This window comes from Pundamilia nyererei, unplaced genomic scaffold (assembly GCF_000239375.1).
Source record: "Pundamilia nyererei isolate P.nyererei 1_Seehausen unplaced genomic scaffold, PunNye1.0 scaffold00107, whole genome shotgun sequence".
Lineage (NCBI taxonomy): Eukaryota > Metazoa > Chordata > Actinopteri > Cichliformes > Cichlidae > Pundamilia > Pundamilia nyererei.
In genome coordinates this window covers 1,281,022-1,300,738 of record NW_005187508.1, presented here as the reverse complement: position 1 = coordinate 1,300,738, position 19,717 = coordinate 1,281,022, and the positions used below count along the sequence as shown (strand labels likewise).

General features: G+C 40.1%; 2 protein-coding genes across 3 annotated transcripts; one reads left to right on the top strand and one right to left on the bottom strand.

Moving 5' to 3' along the window:
- Positions 1 to 1,513: 1,513 nt before the first annotated feature.
- smim14 (small integral membrane protein 14) lies at positions 1,514 to 12,834 on the bottom strand. 2 transcript variants are annotated; one of them, XM_005741139.1, is made up of 5 exons: positions 12,509 to 12,834; positions 7,615 to 7,710; positions 6,875 to 6,923; positions 6,608 to 6,762; positions 1,514 to 3,845 (listed from the first exon to the last, which is right to left on the bottom strand). In XM_005741139.1, the coding sequence occupies exons 2-5, from the start codon at positions 7,687 to 7,689 to the stop codon at positions 3,807 to 3,809; spliced, it is 318 nt and encodes a 105-aa protein (XP_005741196.1). In that variant the 5' UTR covers positions 7,690 to 7,710; positions 12,509 to 12,834; the 3' UTR covers positions 1,514 to 3,806. The 2 variants fall into 2 exon arrangements, with proteins under 2 accessions (XP_005741196.1, XP_005741197.1); XM_005741140.1 differs by lacking the exon at positions 12,509 to 12,834 and adding an exon at positions 10,178 to 10,349.
- On the top strand, positions 11,948 to 19,641 carry ube2kb (ubiquitin-conjugating enzyme E2Kb (UBC1 homolog, yeast)). The gene is made up of 7 exons (XM_005741141.2): positions 11,948 to 12,393; positions 13,223 to 13,316; positions 13,404 to 13,462; positions 14,987 to 15,069; positions 15,149 to 15,248; positions 15,436 to 15,564; positions 17,527 to 19,641. The coding sequence occupies exons 1-7, from the start codon at positions 12,331 to 12,333 to the stop codon at positions 17,599 to 17,601; spliced, it is 603 nt and encodes a 200-aa protein (XP_005741198.1). The 5' UTR covers positions 11,948 to 12,330; the 3' UTR covers positions 17,602 to 19,641.
- Positions 19,642 to 19,717: the final 76 nt, after the last annotated feature.

The window sequence follows — 19,717 nt, the reverse complement described above, 5'->3', positions numbered from 1 at the left end:
TTTAATTATTAAAATGTCTAAACTATTGTGTTCAGTGCTTGAGTGACATGATTCATAGTTTTATAGTCCAAAGTTTATTTAAAGGTAACAAGAAGGCTAATTAGAGATAGACTATTTAAAACCTTCCTGCCGTGTTCAGGTCAAATTTGACCGATTTACAAATGTAAAAACTCATAACTATTGTGTTTTACATCCGATTTCCTCGAGGACTTGTGGCATCCTCCACACTATGCACTTGAGCATCTAAAAGTGATGAGCACCTCTTTCGTTGAATTTTGAGTTTTTTAGGAAATTAATGGGAATCCACCCCTCACGCCCCTTTGGCCTCTGACCCCCTGAATACCTCACTGAATGGCCAAGTGAATGACCACTGAACGACCCACTGACCCACCCACTGAACTGAATCTGGTGGTGAAAAATGTTTCTTATGTTAATTTAAGAGCTGTTAAAACTGGCTGGTCACTTGTGACCAGAACACTACATGTAAGGGAAGGGGGGTTGCACACAACCAGAGGGCTATATAGCAAAAACACAATGAAGGAATTTTATGTGAAAAAATACTGTAACGTCAGAAGTTATCTACTTTATTTACCCAGTCTAGCCTCAAATTGATATTAATAAGGACCACATTTTTTTTTGAATAAGTGATTTAATTATCAAGAGGAGTAATCACATAAATAATAATGGATTGGATTTATATAACGCTTTTCAAGGCACCCAAAGCGCTTTACAATACCACTATTCATTCACTCTCACATTCATACACTGGTGGAGGCAGCTACAGTTGTAGCCACAGCTGCCCTGGGGCAGACTGACAGAAGCCAGGCTGCCATATCGCGCCATCGGCCCCTCTGGCCAACACCAGTAGGCAATTAGGGTAAAGTGTCTTGCCCAAGGACACAACGACCAGGACAGAGAGCCCAGGGATCAAACCGGCGACCTTCCGGTTACAGATGCGATTTCCAACCCCCTGAGCTACGGTTAACATTGTTAAAATTTATTTTGAAAATACATTAACTAGAGAGAGCCTAATCTTTAAGGATGACAAGCACATACAAATATGCAGTCCTGTGAAAAACTAAAGAATCACTTTTAGCAGCAGTAACTGGAAGAAGTGGTTTTCTATATGATTTAATCAGTCCCTCATATCACTGTTGAGAAATTTTGGCCCACTGTTTATTACAGTATAGCTTGAGTCATTGAGATTTTACAGGCATTTGTTTATGCACAGCTCTCTTGAGGTCCCTTCACTGCATTTCAGTCAGGTTGAGGTCTAGACTGGGTCACTGCAACACCTTGATTCTTTTCTTTTTCAGCCATTCTGTTGTAGCTTCGATGCTACAACAGAAAGACCATCAGTGGTTTTGTTGAATACTCAGAGTCACCAACTACACCTGATAATCAAATGTTTAAAAGTGTAAGTGTTACATTCTTACTCTGGCTGGAAGCATATATCAATTATAAATCTGATGAGAAGGAAATGTGCCAGCTTCACACAAAAACACAGCCAAGCTTCAGACATAAGTCTTTTTATTTTCTGTTTTGTTGTAGGAAAAGTGCATAGTTGAAGCCCTTTTACTCTTAAACAGTAACAGTGTAAATTGAGGTCTACTTGATGCCACCAATCATCTCAATAGTCTCATGGCTTCCCCATTGATACCATACAATTGACCCAGCATTTTCAATCTTTCAGCTCTTCCCCGTGACCTCGCAGAACAACCCTAGAAAGCCATAGTACAATATAATTCAGAGGACTTTTGCTGATAATGAAGAGCAGCCAGATTCAGATGTGTTTAAAACTCCCTCCATGCATTCAACAAATAGTTTTCCATTTTAAGATTAATGCATGTAATTTCTGGTATTACAGACACCCTGGGATATATCCCAAGGCTCATATACACTTTAATAACCACACACTATACAGATGTTCACAAAACACAAACAGACTCACTCAGCTGATGGTTCTGAAAATATGTGGGTTCAATGGTTTTGTTGCTTTGTGTGGGTTCATTACAATAGGAGGGAGCTATATATTTATTTATGGTAAGGCTCCAGTATCGGTAATGTTCCCAATTAAAATGTGGAAAATGAAAAATCATTCCCAAATAAAGTGAAAATCATAAAAGGACCCCTCAGTATTGCCATTTCAACACAAATAATTCGAAACTAAAAACTCACATTGGCACGTTTCATTAATTTCCACTGACAAACCGTGGTACTGAAGTTGTGAAGCAGAAACTTTGATTGCATTCATCTTTTAGAAAGCTTAATCTGTACACAAGACCTCCAAAAGGAATCAAAAAAGTGCTAATAATGTATTATTTTGGGTACTAGTACAACTTTCTTTTAAAGCACAATAATACACACAATCATCCTAACATACGATGATGATATAACTGCAGATAGTTTCATTTTGTCAAATGAGGCTAAGCATCTCTGTATTACTGGAGGTGAATAATAGTTTTCTCTGGTGTGTGCATCAAATATTTTGCTCACATTTTACAGATCAACTTCAATTTTGTCCTTCAAACGTGCTGCTGCACCACCTTATTTAAAGGGACAGCCTTACAGTCAATATAGCAGAGCTGACTACCTGCTTGAGTCAGATGAGTATCTCACCAAGGCCTGAAAGTAAACACACTAGACTTACTCACTGCATTAAGAATCCTATGTTGTGTTACTGTAATGAGACTATAACCTTATCAAAAAAATTCTGCAGGGTTAAATATGAAACTAAAACATGATACAAAATGTCATGGTTACTGGCACCGTATAGAGTTTTATCTTCATAAAGTAAGAAGTGTGGAATGTTTGAGAGAGACTGAAGGACCCTCCACCCTTTGTTATTTCAAGCACCGGAAAAACAAATTAACGATTCAACAGGAACTCTTTACTACTGCCCCCTCCCTTCTTCCCCGATTATGTGACACATTCCTTCATCATAGATTTGCATCCGAGTCTCTGCAGATCCGCAGGCATCACAGCTGGGATCAGGGACCAGCTCTGATGCCTGCGATTGCTCATTTAAGCAAATCCAACTGATATATATTTTTAAGCCACAGCTGTTTGGTAGTTGAGTGTGTACTTCTGCTATGAAAAGCCATGTGTCGTACCAAGTTTTATATTTTTTATGTGATTGTGTTCAATCACATAAAATCCTCTGGATAAAATCTTTTAAATTGAGAAATGCAACTGTTTTTAAGAGAACATATTTTGCTTTTCACCATTTTCCCCATGTGTGTCACATATATGCTTTTACATGGGTGGATGCTCATACTAAATACGGTCAAAGTTGCTCAGTTTTTTCTACTCTTCCTCCTTTGTGATGTCAGTGAGAGCAGTAATCCTTAATTGATATCAGGCTTGCAGCTCTGACTGTAAGCATAGAAGCTACACCCACCTTCATTTCAAATTCTGCGCATGGCAGCGAATAAGAATGAAGCTGACTTAAAGAGGGAGGGGCTAACACCTCTCCAGCTAAGGAGCTGCACCAGGACAAGTATAACCTAAAAAAAAGGATCATTTCAAACTCTAAATCATGCCATACTAATTGAGTAAAATAAGTTTTGGAGCTGGACATGAGCTATAATAGGTCCCCTTTAAATATCATAGTTGTGCTGGCCTCGTTGATCAGTTGGACTCTAGTAATAAGAAATCAAAGACAAGTCTGTGGCAGCATCAGAAGAAGAAAGAAAAAGATATGTGAGGGAATGTTGACAGAAAGACAGATGGTGCTGTCCTGGTTGCAGCTACTGTGCAACTCCAGTCAGAGGAGGTGTACATTTGCTGTTTGTTTGGCTCCACTGCTAGTCGATAGGTGGTGCTGGGGGCTCTCTTCCATCACTCTGCAAAAAACAAAACAAACCCAGAAATAAATAAAAATAAATAAATAATAATAATAATTTATATATCTCAGATTTGGGTATAAATACATGAAAAAGGACAATGTTTTTAACCTTTTTTTTTGGTTTTGCCTCACAGATAGTGTGCAGGCTTGCAGTTAATCTGGGTTTAATCTTCCAAAGAACTCTTTTAGATGTTGTCTGCAAAAGTCTAATCTGACTTTCTTGTCCTTCAGAGTAACCAGTGGTTTGCACATAGTTTTGAATCCTCTGTATTTCCATTCTGGAAGACATCTTTGCCAAGGTCATTGTAGACGATGACAAGTCTACCTACTTGAGTGCTCTTGACTTGGTTAGATGATGTGAAGCTGTTTTTCTTAGCCAAGGAAAAGTTTCTGTCATCATCCATTTTACTTCATCTGTGGTCTTTCATGTATTTTGGCATTGCTGGGCTTGTCAGAGCATTTATTCTTTTTAAGAATGTACCACACTTGGCCACTCTTAGAGTTAGCTTTATTTTGTTTTTTTGTTTTCCTGCACCTGTTGCAAATCCTTGTAAATAAGGGAGCAGCTGTAAGTGGCTTTTTGTGAATGTATTTTCAAAGATCACTGGGATTTAAAAACTCCTAGCATGGAATTACCAGTCAAATCCAAAAATGTCTATAAATATTTTACTGATTTTTAAAGGCTTAAAAAGTGTCCCTTACAAAAGTTTGAACCACGATCCTTTGGGGAAAACTTCGCAGTGTTTGGAGCTGAAGTTTCAGCTAACAGACATGGCCACATACCCCTCAATTTAGCCCACTTCAAATAAGCCGTTTCTGTACCTGTAGCTTTAAATGAAATGATGATCTGCACATGCCCACATGTCACAAGTAAACCTGCTATCATAAAAATTAAAAAAACATTATTGGATCCTGACCATTTACATTTCCTGTATTGCTAATAAAGCAGTTGGTTATGATGAGGCTACACTTCACAACACAAAAGGCAACATGCAAACACACTGACACACACACCCTCCTCCTAGTATTTCAAAGGTAAGGTCTGAAGTTTCTGCAGTTTCTCATTAGCCATATAAAGCTAATGGCAACAGTGGCATCAAGAACAAAAGTAATCCACCAAGTCTTGTAAATCAGCACATAGTCTTTGAAGATTTAGCAGACCTGCTGAGACATTTTAGCATTAGAGATGGGACAAGACGCTATAGATAGTAAATAAAAATGTTTGTGAGGCAGCTGCTCATTATAGTCACTTTTTGTAGACTCAAGTATAGCAGAAATGCTATTCTTTCCTCTTTTTAAAATAAAAAATTAGATTATAGGAAAGTCTTGCTGTTAGAGTTGAGCTTTGCAACTTTGTGGATTTTTGTCACATACACATAAAAGGGAAGGAGAACCCCCCAAAACCATAATAACCACAATGTCATAATATGTTGTCCTTAAAATTAAGCTCCAGTTTGGTCTGTGACGGACGTCACAGAATACATATTAGGTTCCTGGTTTCCATTCAGGGAGAGAGTTAGTCATCTTTGCAAATATTAACCTATCCGCTTTCAAATACAGCAACTGCGTTTTTTGCATTGGGAAATAATGTTACTTGTCTAAAACTCAAATAATACACACAGTTATAAAAATCAGCAGAGCTATGACAACAACATTCCCAAGAATTATATTTATTATTACTATTAGTAATGTTTATTGACAGAAGTGAAAAGGACAGGAAAGCAGGCAGAGAGAAATTCAAAAATCAAATGTTTAGTGGCAGAAAAACTTGTTTGGAGGCGACTTTATGTTAGTTTTACTCTGAGATTTTGGTTGGTTTTATGTTGCAGCCTTTTGTTATAAAAGACATGTGCCTTGTCAGAGAGGTATCAGGTTTGTCTAATCTCCTGACCTCATTACAACAAAACCTTTTTTTATTTCAGATGACGCAGATTTTCCTCCGTGCTTTCCCAAGTCTCTTATCGCAATGACTAAAGGTCCTTCTTCTGTGCTTTTAGGCTGATTGCTACATAAACACTGGTCTATGTTTTTTTTAAACATAAGTTCATGCAGCAGCTGTTAGCCCTACTAACTCTGCAGTACACACCAGATGTAAAACCTTTTTCAGTAATATTTTTACCACGAATTTCTTTTAATAAGAAGCAGAATGCAGCGTATTAACAACCAAATTGGCTTTTCTATTTAATCATCTGTGATAATAGCTCTCTTTCATTCATAGCAATCAAACGTTGCATTATTAGATTCAAGGAAATATGTTTCCCTGATAAAACACCTTCCTTTTTATTTAATGTGCACGTGGTATCTGGACTGTTCAGGTGGAGGCAAAAGGGGAAAAAAAGAAAAAAAACTGCAGTACTGTGCAAAAGTCTTGAGCCACACCTCATGTCTTTATATTTTGTTTTCAAAAAGCCAGACTTTGCAGGTAGTTAATGCAAGGCATTAACTAGTTTTGTGCATACACATAACAGGTAACTTAGCAAAGACCTTTGTCCCTTTGTCTTTTGCAAAAACATTTTCCCCATTTCTTTAGTTGAATCTATACAAAATGCAAAAGATAACATGTCAGGAAGTGTCAAGCCTAAAAACACGTCTCCAGCAGATGAATATCATCTCAAAGTCTTGTCCTGCACCTGCTGCACCTTTCTAATTTTCCCAGCAAATATAAAGAAATGAGTGGCGGTTCAAGACTTTTTCACATTACTGTACGTCTTTACATTTCAGATATATTTGTTATGTAAAATGAGTGTGATCTGCACTCACGTTGCGGGGTCCACTGGGCTTGCCAGAATGATGGGTTCCCCTGAGACTGGATGGGCGCAGCAAAAACAGGACCAGGGCTAACACCGCCCATCCCATCAGAACCATGGGGAGGGTCAGGTCACCTCCCCCGCCCACTGACCCACTGGGACCTGGCACTGAAGAAAAACAATAAAATAAAATACTTCTTATTCAGACACACATTTGAGTCCTATCGTGCGTTCAAACACTTACAAAATGTGAGCTACACTGAGAGAAGTTCATACATACGTTCCTGAGGGCACTCTGTGTCTGTGCAGTAGGACTGAGATTGCCTCAGCTGGAAGAAAATTACAGAAGAACAAAATGATTTACTCTTTGCCCTCAAACTGGGAGGAAATGACACTGCCTACTAACTTTGATTCATTAACCAGCAGAGATATTGTGGTGAGTAGTGTTACAAAGCCACCATCTGAGCTCTACCTGGTTCCTGAGATAAACACTATAGCTATGACGAAGAATTATTTAGACATCTGAACAACATCCTTTAACACTGTAAGCAAATCAGATGGCCCAGTGTGTATCCAGCTCTCTGCCATGTAGGCTACACCTGTGCACCAAATGTAAATTAGGTCAACTGTAAGCTGCCATACAGTAACTATGAACTGTGTCCTTCATGAAACTGGGAAACTCACAACAACAAATGTTATAGTTTGAAATAAGAAGAGCCAAAGTATATTTCCAAGCACAATACAAGCCTGAGGGCAATAAAACTGTCTTTGCATGGCAGAGCAGACAGGCTGTCAAGACAAACACTGAGCAGGAACCAGGATGTAGCTTTGCATTTCCTTCTCCCCACATCTCTTTAAGGCTTGAATTTACTTGCAAGTTGATCTTCTTTTCCTTTTTAACTTCAGCTGATGATGTTATCACTTCACACCACATACTTTGAATATTTTGACATGTCTACACGCCGTCTCTTCAACTTAAATTAGAGGCGATTTAGAAAACCTCCAAGCTGTGTCGCTTACCAAATTGATGAGGCGCCTCATTGCGTACTCCTGCGTGCAGATGCACTCACAAGGGTCAAAGCCTCCCTCCGCCATTCCTCACCAGACAGTATCCACCTGAAGAGAAGTACAGCATGTAACTAGGACGTACATGAACAACTGAAAGAAACCTAACACTCCCTCTCGTCACTGCTTCGCTCTATTGTTGTTCTACAAGCGCACACTGATTAGGGGGAGGAGACTGTTTAGGTAAGGAGACTCAGCATAGAGTGCTGGCGTTTCGTTTTGCTGCATGTCAGCAACAGTGAAAAGTTAATTTCGGTTTTCTAGCTTTTGCTGGGAATACCAACAAATCCCCATATTCCGCCAATCACACAGTTTCATCGCAGTAACCTTGAAAGAGAAAATAAACTTTAACTGTGGAATGTTGAGCCTCTATTTAAAATAGCCTTCACCTTTATCACTCTATGAAGCCCTTTATGAGTGTATTAGCATGTTTTGTATGAACATACTTTTTTTTTTTAAAAGATGAATCCATATGACACAAACTAGCAGTCCAACTATGAGCTTAGAGCCTGCTAATAAAGTGGCTCATACTAGCAAGAACTTGGATGATTGCTGTCATTATGAGTGACAAAGGAAGATGAGCTATTTCTGGCTTGGATAAAGCATTGATGGAGTAAGATCAAGCTGGTTAGTGCTGACAATGATGGAGGTGAAACACACACTGACAATGGTTCAAAAAACACCCCCCAAAAAACAAAACAACCACAAACACACAGATGTCTGCTACAGGTGTCTAATCGTGGTTATCAAAGCCATAACAAACCCCAGATGAACTTCTAAAGCTCATAACGATACTGAAATAAATTCATTTCCACTTTCTTAGGTACACCTTGCCAGTACTTTGTTGGGCCCATTACATTACCAACAGCCTCAACAATTCAGGCCGCTGAACCATCATCTTATATGAAACCTGAAAATCCATACTTTCAGGCTGTTTACGCCAAATTCTAACTCTATCATCTAAATGTCACTGCACAAATTGAGACTGGTCAGACCAGACAACATTTTTCCAATCTTCTGTTGTCAATTTTAATGAGCCCATGTGAACGGTAACCTTCCTATTTCTAACATGAGTAGCACCGGGTGTGGTCTTCTGCTGCTGTAGCCCATTTTCTTCAAGGTTCAATGTGGCAGCTCAATTACTGCCCACAGAGTCACAGAGGTTATAACAGAGAGCACAGAGTTTATTTTTTGCACTGATAATAAATCTACAGTGTAATTGTTGGATACATCTTTACACTGAGTATTGGTTGATTATAAAAGAGCTCATATTAAGTATAAAAACTGCAAACTATAAACTAACTGAGGCTTCTGCAAATGGATTTGCGCTGCTATGAGCTCTGATAGAATCTCAGTTTGTTGAAGTAAACCGGCCAGTGAGCAGGTTGGGTTCACACAGTGTTACCCCTTGGACACTGGCTCAGAGTTCAATTTAATGCTCTCTCTGGAACAGAAAACCCAGAGTTTCCCCTCAACTCAGGATTAACAAACTCAGTTTTTAAATTAGACCTCATCCTGGAATAGGACCCAGCAGTTACTGAAACACAGCCCATCTGGCACCAACTTTCACGCTGTGTTTAAAATCACTTAAATCCCCTTTCTTCCACATTCTGTTACAAACTATGAACCTCAGGAGTTCTTCTCGACCTTATCTGCACGCCTAAATGCACTGAATACCTGTGATGGGATTGGCTGATTTTACTGGCTGACATTTCTTTCAAGATTATATCTTGTTATCATTTAAAAACAAAACAAAAAAACAAAACAGCGGCCACCATATATACAGTGATTAGGATATTTTCAACCACTTATTTTATTTTCATGTTTCTTGCCATGCATCCACCAGCACACAATAGACATCCGAATTATCTGTCTACACCACAAAGAAACAAAATAAAAAAAAATAAAAAGCCAAACACGTTTACCTAAGACTGACTACACCCAGGTGATGCACACCTGGCTAAACCTCACAGCCTTCAGCGAAAGATTGTGTAATAAACTAGAGGGCTGTTGGGTGAACTTTATGGGCATTCTAAAGGTTTCATTTGGTGGTGCTGTTAAATTTCTATTGGCTTTTAGCTAGCTTTTTTCCTCCACCCCACTGTCGTCAATGACAGTAAACTAAACAACACAAATATGTGAAGCAACGTAGTGCAACAACACCACAAACAACCTGAATCAACACAGCTAAAGCCGAAGACCGTAATCTGTCACTGCGCGGCTTTCCGATTAAGACTGCAGGAGGTTTAACATCAGACATACACAGGTTGCAGTATGATCCACGGGTGACTGCCTGCACTTTTGCGCAAGTCAGCTAAAACGAGGTTAAAGACATCTACGGTTACTTCCCTGTAGTTTTAAAATTACGTGATTTAGCCTAACGTTTACACTAGCTTCTTGCTAACCCCGCCAGCCAAGCCAGAGGAAACTCACACCCATTCCACCCTCCCTCCCCCCTCCTTGTCTTTAGATTGTTATTAACTGAACAAAGACATGAGAGCAAAAAACAGCGACTTACTGGAGCGGCGTGATGTTAATAAAACGATCACTGTCTCTCAGGGGCCCGAGCTGCACCGCTGCTCTACACAGAGACCATCAAACTGCAAACACACCAAACCACCGTCTGTGTTTTGTTTAATACACGTGAGCCAGCGGCTATTCTTCATCCGGGACCTCGGGAGTGGGGCGGCTCCCCGATGGCTCTGCTCTGTGTTCAGCCAAACAGCTGTCTTGCTTATTGGTCTGAAAGTCTGATGGGCGGGCCCTTTGAGCCAATCACAACAAGCAACGATCACTTTTTCTGGATAGTAAACAAACAGTCCAGTTGCCTGTCAGCTTACAGAGGCCCATGAACCTACAACATCTGTGCAGTTGTGTAATCAAATACATGGTGGTGGATTCGACTTGAATACTTTTCATTATTTAAAGTTTTCATTAGTTAAAGTATTTAATTTTTATGCTACTATATAAATGCTATTCTTTTAAATAAGGAAAACAAAGATACCTTTCTGCAGCACAACACATACTTTAACTTTGAATCTGGGCTTTTATTTATTTATTTATTATATAACTTATTGGTTTTATTTTGTCACTGTGGGAGTGGAAGTTAATCTATCACCATTCCCAAATAAGCTTATAAGACACCAATACTTAGAAATAAGAGCCAGAGAAGCACCAACTTGTTGTATTTTCCAAGTTTTAGAAACATTACAAGCTCAGTTACACACACCATTAACCTCCCCCCCCTCATTGAATATAATAATATATGTGGAGGTTATTATTAATATTATTATCAATATAAAAAAAAATATGAGAGGTTCTTTACCTTACTTTCATCTGTTACCAACCTGGAATACATTCACTTCTGTGAATGAAACAAAAGTTTATTCTAGTGACTATAAAGATGCATCTGTAAGAGATGGAAGCAACTCCTTTTCTTTCATCTGGTCCCTTTAGGGTTCGCCACAATGGATCATCCGCCTCCATCTCACCCTGTCCCTAGTATCCATCTCTGTCACACAAACCTTCTGCATGTCCTCCTCCATTACATCCATTAACCTCCTCTGCGGGCCTTCTTTTTCCCTACTGCCTGGCAGCTCCATTTTCAACATCCTTTGCCCAATATATCTCCTTTCCTCCTCTGTACATGCCCATACCATCTCAGCCTCGTCTCTACAACTTTATCTCCAAACTGCTCAACCTGAGCTGTCCCTCTAATGTACTGATTTCTATTCCTGTCCATGCTGGTCAATCCCAAGGAAAACTTGAGAATCTTCAGCTCTGTCACCTCCTGCTCAGCCTTCTGTCTTTTTGTCAGTTTTGACATCTCCAAACCATACATCATATCATCTTATAAACCTCCCCTTCACTCTTGCATCCTTCAAATCCCCCCTCATAACATGCCCCCACCCCCTCCATCCGGTCTCATCTTCACCTCCAAGAGTTGAAAGCCACTGAAATGCCATTCATGTTACAAACCACAAAGGTGCGAATGCAGCTGAAAAGTTTTAAGTTTAAGCTGAAGAACTGTAGATGAAGAGTGTGTGCACTCTACATAGACAGCTGCCTGCGCCAGTTATCACAAGATACTTAGGGAGTGACAGAAGCTGCAATGTGTCTGTTAATAGCATATATGGCTTTTAACATATATGCAGAACATTACACACACACACACACACACATATATATATATATATATATATATATAAATATACACACACACATAGAGATACTGACCACCATGTAGATAAAATGTGAGTAAGAAAGAGTTCCCATTCCAGTAAGAACATCCCTCACAATCAGATGGAAACCATGACAGAAATGCCCTGAAGGGAAGTTACAAAAGAGCATGAACCCAGGTTGGCTGTCACCAGAGCTCATTAATGAAAGTTCTAGTGTGTGCTCCATGCAGCTGCTCTGTGTGTGTGTGTGTGTGTTCTGGACGGACTGACGCTGAGCGCAGGCAGGCGAACTGCGAACTCTCGCTGAGCTGGAAAGAAGCGCTATACACGGTGAAAGTGAAAGGAGCTCCGTAAGTGTGGAAAGCACCGAACAGGCGGCCTCCCCCCCTCACACACACACACACACACAAACAAACAAACAACACAGGGAGACGGGCCACGGGTGTAGCTTGAAGGCAGCAGCGGCGGCAGCAGCTCAGCAGACACAGCCATGGCCAACATTGCGGTCCAAAGGATCAAACGGGAGTTCAAAGAAGTTCTCAAAAGCGAAGAGGTGCGGTAACGCTACCGGCTTATTTTCACTTCTACTCAGCTCTTTCTTTAAAATTGTGTCAGCTCTGTTAAAATATACGCTACCGGCAGCCGTTATTGTGACCAAATAGATTTACCTTAGTCAGGTTTGGGTCCTCTGTTGCAGCAGGTCAGGCCCAAACAGGAGAACTTTAGCTAGCTTTAGCTTCAAATCAGCGTCCAGGCGAACCTCCCTTGTTATGTCAGGTGGTTGTGTTCAGGAAACACCGGGGATTCGGCTCTCTCAGCTGACAGGCCCTGAATGCCTAACAAACAACGTCGCACACCTTTGTTTTAATTACACAAGTCAAGTAAACCTAGAGTGTGCGGCCTGTTAGCGCCTCAGGCAGGGAACCGCAGCTGTTTAGCAAAGTAAATGAGTTAGCGGCAGTTAGCAAGGCTTGCTAACGCTATTTTGACATGGATCCACAGTTAGCATTAGCAGCCGTGATGTTTTGCTGCAACGTTCAACAAACTTATCAGGCGTTAATCAGCTGTTTGTTAACAGTCTGAATACACTGCGTTTATTTAAAAGGTGTATGCTGTCATATCACCCCCTGCCCAACTCCTGTTAATACTGTTTTATAGTTTTGTAACTTTGGTGCTAACCTGAATTGTCCTAGTGTTTCCTCTGGGAGTGGGGCTCAAATTGGTTTTTAATGTTAACACAAAATGACACTAGCCGTGCCTTTTCTAGCAACCATCTTGCCAGGGACTTCTTGTTTTCAATTTGATGTGAACACGTGAAGACATGAGCTGGGTAACTCCTTTTTCTTTCTTTCTTTCTTTTTTGCATTTATTCCAACCTACAGACGAGTAAAAACCAGATTAAAGTAGATTTGGTGGACGAGAACTTCACAGAGCTGAGGGGTGAGATAGCAGGGCCTCCAGACACACCATATGAAGGTACTGTAATATTGGAAACGATGGCCAAGATATGTGATACTCGTCATGTGGTCTGATATACTATGTCTGCTTTTCTCTCTTTCCTAGGTGGCAGATATCAGCTTGAAATAAAAATCCCAGAAACCTATCCTTTTAACCCGCCAAAGGTATTTGCTTTAGTGCCTTTCATCCTCTGCCTCTCTTCCTTGTTCAGTTATTTTGAAAACATGTACACTTTTGTTATAGCTGGTAAAATCGGTTGTCACTAATTGCCACTGCTCATGCCTAAGTGACCCTGTGCATGGTACCCAACTCTAAAAACCGCTCCCAGTGCTGCAGTTCAAATCACTTTTAATTATGTAGCACCCATGTTTCTACGATAATAGAAACATCAATCCCCTGTGAGCAAGCACTTGGCAACAGTGGGAAGGAAAAACTCCCATATAGCAACAAGAAATCTCCTGCAGAACCAGGCTCAGGGAGCGGGCAGCCGTCTGCCACAACCAGTTGGGGGTGAGAGGAAAGTGAAAAAAGAGGGACCAATAGGACAAAAGGCAAACTAAGAGCGAACCAGAGCTTAATGATTAAATACAGTGGTGGTGAATAAAAACAGGTAGAGTAAGGAGATAAATGATGAGCAAAACATTCAGTGCATCATGGGAAGCTCTGCAGCAGTCAGAGCTTGTAGCAGCATAACAAAGGGAGGGTTCAGGGTTATCTGATCCAGCCCTGACTATATGCTTTATCAAAATGTACAATTTTAAGTCTAATTTTATAAGTAAAGATGGTGTCTGCCTCCCAAATCCAAAATGTGAGCTGGTTCACAGAAGAGGGGCGTGTAAGCTGAAGCCTCTGCCTCCCATTCTACTTTTAGACGCTTTAGGAACCACAAGTATGCAGTCCAAGAACGATATGTATTCGAAGTATAGTGTATAGTAATATGAGGTCTTTAGGATATCATGGGGCCTGATTATGCAAGATTTTGCATGTGAGTCGAAGGATTTTATATTCATTTCTGGATTTAACAGTGAGCCAATGAAGAGAAGCGAGTATGTGGCACTTTGACCGGAATCAATTTATAATTCTTATGAGCATCAGAGTTTTGAGGTAAATTCAGCTATTATGCTTCAATTAACAAAACCTTAGGTTTGTGTTAGTGCTCTAACAGAGAACAGCATAACGTGACTTGTAAACAGCCTTTTTAGGTTTCTGGTCACTATTAGCTTGTATGTTAAAAGCAAAAGAGAAAGTCTAATACTGATAATAGTGAAAATAAACATTTATTGTCTCCCTCCTGTAACCAAATGAATCTTGTAAACATACCCTCAACACAGGGGTGGTAAGAAATCAATCTTTCCCTGAAATGATGTCACCAAATAACCTGTTAGGTAACAGTTTACGGGTTTAAACTACCGGCGTTTGGCTTATACAGTAATTTAAATGCTTAATACATCAAGTTAATTTGTCACTTAGATGTAAAATGCAGTGGTGCCATAAACTATAACTGCTGGCTCATTAATTTGCAGTATTTCCCTCGCAATGGCTTGCAATACATCAGGACATGGTAAAATGACAGCTACTGTAGTGTAGCCTGGATGCTGACATATCTGTTGTAAGAAACTGTAAATATTTCTTCTTTCTGTCACCTCACGTTCTTCTCTAGATAACGCTTCCTCATCTGTATGTCCTAGGTGCGCTTCATCACTAAGATCTGGCATCCTAATATCAGTTCTGTGACCGGAGCAATATGCCTGGACATTTTAAAAGACCAGTGGTAAGTGCAAAGTATCTGAACTGTTCTCAGTGTGCCTGTGTGCTCCATTCACTTAACCTGCCCTCTCACCCTCTCTCAGGGCAGCTGCTATGACCTTGAGGACAGTGCTGTTATCTCTACAGGCTCTCCTCGCTGCAGCAGAACCAGACGATCCACAGGATGCAGTAGTAGCAAACCAGGTGGGAAGGACTTAATGCACGACTCGCATTTTGTCTGCTTATAATCGGATATTAAAGTACCAAATTATATTTGGGTAACTGTACGTGTCTCGGTACCTGGTGTGAACTTGTGTCTAAAATAAAATCTGCCATATTTGCTAGTTCATTTTGTGATGTTGCTCACAGACCTGTATTTCTGAATCCTCAGTATAAGCAGAACCCAGAAATGTTCAAACAGACTGCGAGGCTTTGGTCTCACGTCTACGCGGGCGCTCCTGTCTCCAGTCCTGACTATACACGTAAAATAGACAAACTCTGTGCCATGGGCTTCGATAAGGTCAGAACCCCTTTGTTTTTGTTGTGCCCTCACATTTATAGGTAAAATTTAGTTACACTCTATCAGCCAGTTTCCCAAACATTAATCGTCCCTTGTTTTAGATTAAGGGAAAAATTCACTGAAGCTCTCCATTAAAAAAGTAAATAATGATAAAATAGTTTTTAGTCTAAGACTAGGCTTAATCGCTGTCTGGGAAACTGAGCTTATATTTAACATAATAACATCATATTTTAAGAAACATGCTTATTTTCAGCTTGATGGCAGCAACATGCTTTAGAGACATTTAGAAAGAGCGATGCTCATCACTGTTGCATCACATCTTCTTTCAACAGCATTTTGTGCTTGTGAAACAAAGAGAAGTGCTTTTGTTTTGAAAGCTGTTGCTTCATTCTTTCCTAATAAGACACATGAGCTGCTCAGATTGAGCCCTTCTACCTTTTTCTTTTCTCATCTGATAATGAAATGCTCAAATTCTTTGAAGTTTTACCCTCCCACACCCTCTATTCACTTCCCTGAAGACTTGTTCCATCTCTGGCGCCATGTTTTTACCCAATGATAAAAACGAAATATTTGGTAATGAACAATGAGATGCGGCGTGTCAACTTTTTAGTTTGTTCAGCTGAATGCTGGACAAACTCATACCATGACGAGCCATCTGTCATGCATCTGTTCGATTACAATTCACAAGAATCACTACTCTTGCTGCAGTTTTGGTCAGATTTAAACCAACTGGCACACAATGATCGCCTACACATTACAGTAACCTGTGAACTGGATCGACCGCTGCATGAGATTAATTGGTGTTCTGGTTTGTTGCTGGCATTATATTCAATACGGTCATTATACACAATAATATATGTGTATAATGTAATTTTTTTTGGAGGGGGGGTGATTTGAAGTTGGATGGTGATGTAATAATTTTTAAAATGATTTTTACCCCTCAGCTGTAAAAGGCTGACGGAATATTGACATCACCCTGCAGGGCAGCCGGGCAGACAAGGTGAATACCTAAATTTGTGAATTTTGCGATAACTCGAGGATGAGGCAGCGTGTCCCCTAAAATTCTTGGAGAAGTTTGAATCTCAGAGACCTCAATGTCAAAGTCAGAGGTCAAGTTTTCTGAAAATCTAGTGAATGCGATAAGTTGAGAACAAGGCAACATAGGATTTAAAAATTGATAGCATAGATGTGTCTGGTAGGAGGCTATTGGGTAGCATTGGCGGTAGCCAGAATTTTATTATCATTAGTATTTTTTAATAGTCTTTATTTAAACCAGAACGTTTTACAGGTGCAGAAGTAAGAAATGAATGGGGCATGATATACAGTGCTGATAAGCTGGAAACATCAGGTTATAACTTATCTTTACATAGTTTATTCACATTTTTGTCAAAGGTATTGACGGCCTTAATTCTCAACTCATAGGTTTTTTTGGGGTTTTTTTCACTCTGTAAAGTTCTTCAGCAGTGCATATGGTTTAATGTTGGGGGCTCAACCATTTCCTCCTGATGGCCTTCTTACCTGCCAGAATTAAGGCTTTAAGTAGTAGATTGTAGTTGTAGTAGATAGTATGTAGATTCCTTCCTTTTTATGTCTGTGGATCTTTTTTCTTTACTTTATAGTTCAGAATAGTCTCTAGTGTATAAATAACTTTCTCAAAATGGCTGGAGCCTTGTAAATTTTGGCCTTGCAAGATGGATTACACAAAACACACACAAGTATTCATTTGTGTTCGTGAGCATGCATTCTTGAATTTATTATTGTGCAGTAAGCTTATGCAAACATTTACATTACCGCAGTACTTAAAGACAAACAAACAGTATATTTAGCTCTCTCCAGTGGGTTTCTTGTCTCGTGGATGGACTCCAGCTGCAGTTGGTGGTTCTTGTTCTCTGCAGCCTTTGTGAGATCTGCGAATTCTCAGATGAGAATCATTTTTCAACTTTTTTTCCTCCTTTTATACAGAATGCAGTAATAGCGGCCTTGTCTTCAAAATCCTGGGACGTGGAAACGGCGACAGAGCTGCTCCTAAGCAACTGAAGCCAGGTGTGAGGATCCAAAAACCCTTCATCACAGTGTCAGCTCCTCCACCACTGCCTTTTGTTACACAGAAAACAAACACCCCATCCACCATGGCAGTCTGAGCCTTCTTTTATTACCAGTTTGTTTGCTACTAAGTCAACACCAGTAGCGCTGCATTTGCCAATATGCACAGCACCCCGTTGCCTGCCGAGTCTTTACTCCCACCTACCCAATATGTGTATTTCAGTATTAAGCCCTCCCACCCTTAAAAAATGAAAAAGAAATCCACCCATGCCTCCAGTCTTCCATGCCCTTTAAACACATTATTTTTTTTTTCCCCCCACAAATTTCCTTAAAGTTGTAAAGGATCGAACAGCTGCTGTAATCAGGTGGATTTTCCAGGGTAAAATGTAAGGAAAGGAAAGCCTGCTGACTGCTTCTACACTACATTACCGTTTAATTCCTTCGGCAGCCAGTTGGACCGTGTGTTTCTCTGCTACAGACTTTTAGTACTGTAAAGAAAAAAAAAAAAGTCTTGCTGGATTAAATTTTCTTGACTGGATAGTGCTGTGCATGAGCAGTGTAATGTTTTTTTTCTCCTGAACAACCTTTCATTGATGCCTCAATCCACTACAGAAGTTTGGATGTACAGGTTTTATTTTCTGTATGTAGACTTAGAACAAAATCACACACACACACACATCTGCCAACATCTGCACACATGCACAGAAGAAAAATCTGTAAATAGATCTGTGTAAATTTGAAAATACAGTGGGGATGTACTTTTTTTTTTCTTACATGGCATTGTAAAACAGATTATTTTAAATATAAACTATGCCTAGTTTACAATTGTAAGGAGATAAATGTGTTCATGCTTTTGTGATCCATGAGAAGTCCCTCTGAATGTATTTTGGTGTTTGTTTTTTTTAAAGGGTGGCACAGCCAAAATCTTGGCCCTCATGGCACAGGAGCTAACAACCAGCTCAGCCACTTTTTCTGCTATCATCTACAGTCCAACTTTTTTTTTTTTTGTGCACGTGTTTGTCCTTTCATGTTGTTGCCTTTATTTTGATTTGGCCAGATGATGCAGTGGGTGTTTGTTTGGTTTAACACCCCTCTCCTACACTCTTGGATCTCACAGGACTCATTCTATATAATCAGACACCTGGAACTTCTGATGGGGAAAGCCACCAAGCACCACCCAGTTTGGCGTTACACTGGTAGGGAACCAAAGCCCTACCGAACACGTTGATGGAAAGCGAATGGAATTTTTTTTCAGACATTTGAGAGGAAGATTCTGATGAGTGACATTAAGGATTTGGGTTTGCAGTGCTGTTTTATTTTTATTTTTTAACCATACGCACATCCTCGGCCACAGATTGAGGATCTGCTCATTAACATAACCAATAGGAGGCGGCGCTGTACACTTTATTGCTGATCCAGTCAATCAAAGGCTTTGGCCATATATACAGGTATATAGGTGATGTCCTATATTCCCAAACATGCTTTACTACACAGCCAAATAAAACACTCACTGAGGTCGTCTTTGAACTATGTCTTCTAGGTAGTAAAAGAGGCTGGAACTCCTCTGTTATTCTATGAAGTGAAATAGCAGACCTGGGAAGTGTTTTCACATATTTTTGATTTTGAGGTACATGGACTGTAAAAACATGTTTGGCATTTAGAGAAAGGGTGTAGATGCATCCCCACACAAGGGGCCATTCTGTTTTTAATAAAGGAATTATTTTGCTTAACCTCCAGCTCAGTCCCTACCAGCACAGCAGTGTATTACACTGCAACATGGAGTTAATGTGCAGCCGTCTTTGCTCACAATGGGGGGAAAAAAAAGGAAGTTCATAGGCAGGCCGAATGCACACGCCATCTCCCTTACTTGTAAATAGCTGGGTTTGGTTCTTAATAAAGAGCCATCTTATCACTAGAGTGCACCATTGATGGCTGGATCGAATATTTTCTAAGAAAAAGACAAAAACGGACACCACCCTCCCCAGTCTTCCTCATGATGTACAATATTGCACGATTACAAGCATAGAAAAGGGGCCTGTTGCATCTCAGTTTCTCCATTTGGGTTGAGACTTATTTTTTTTCCTTGTCCTCGGAAGCAAGCATCCGCAGT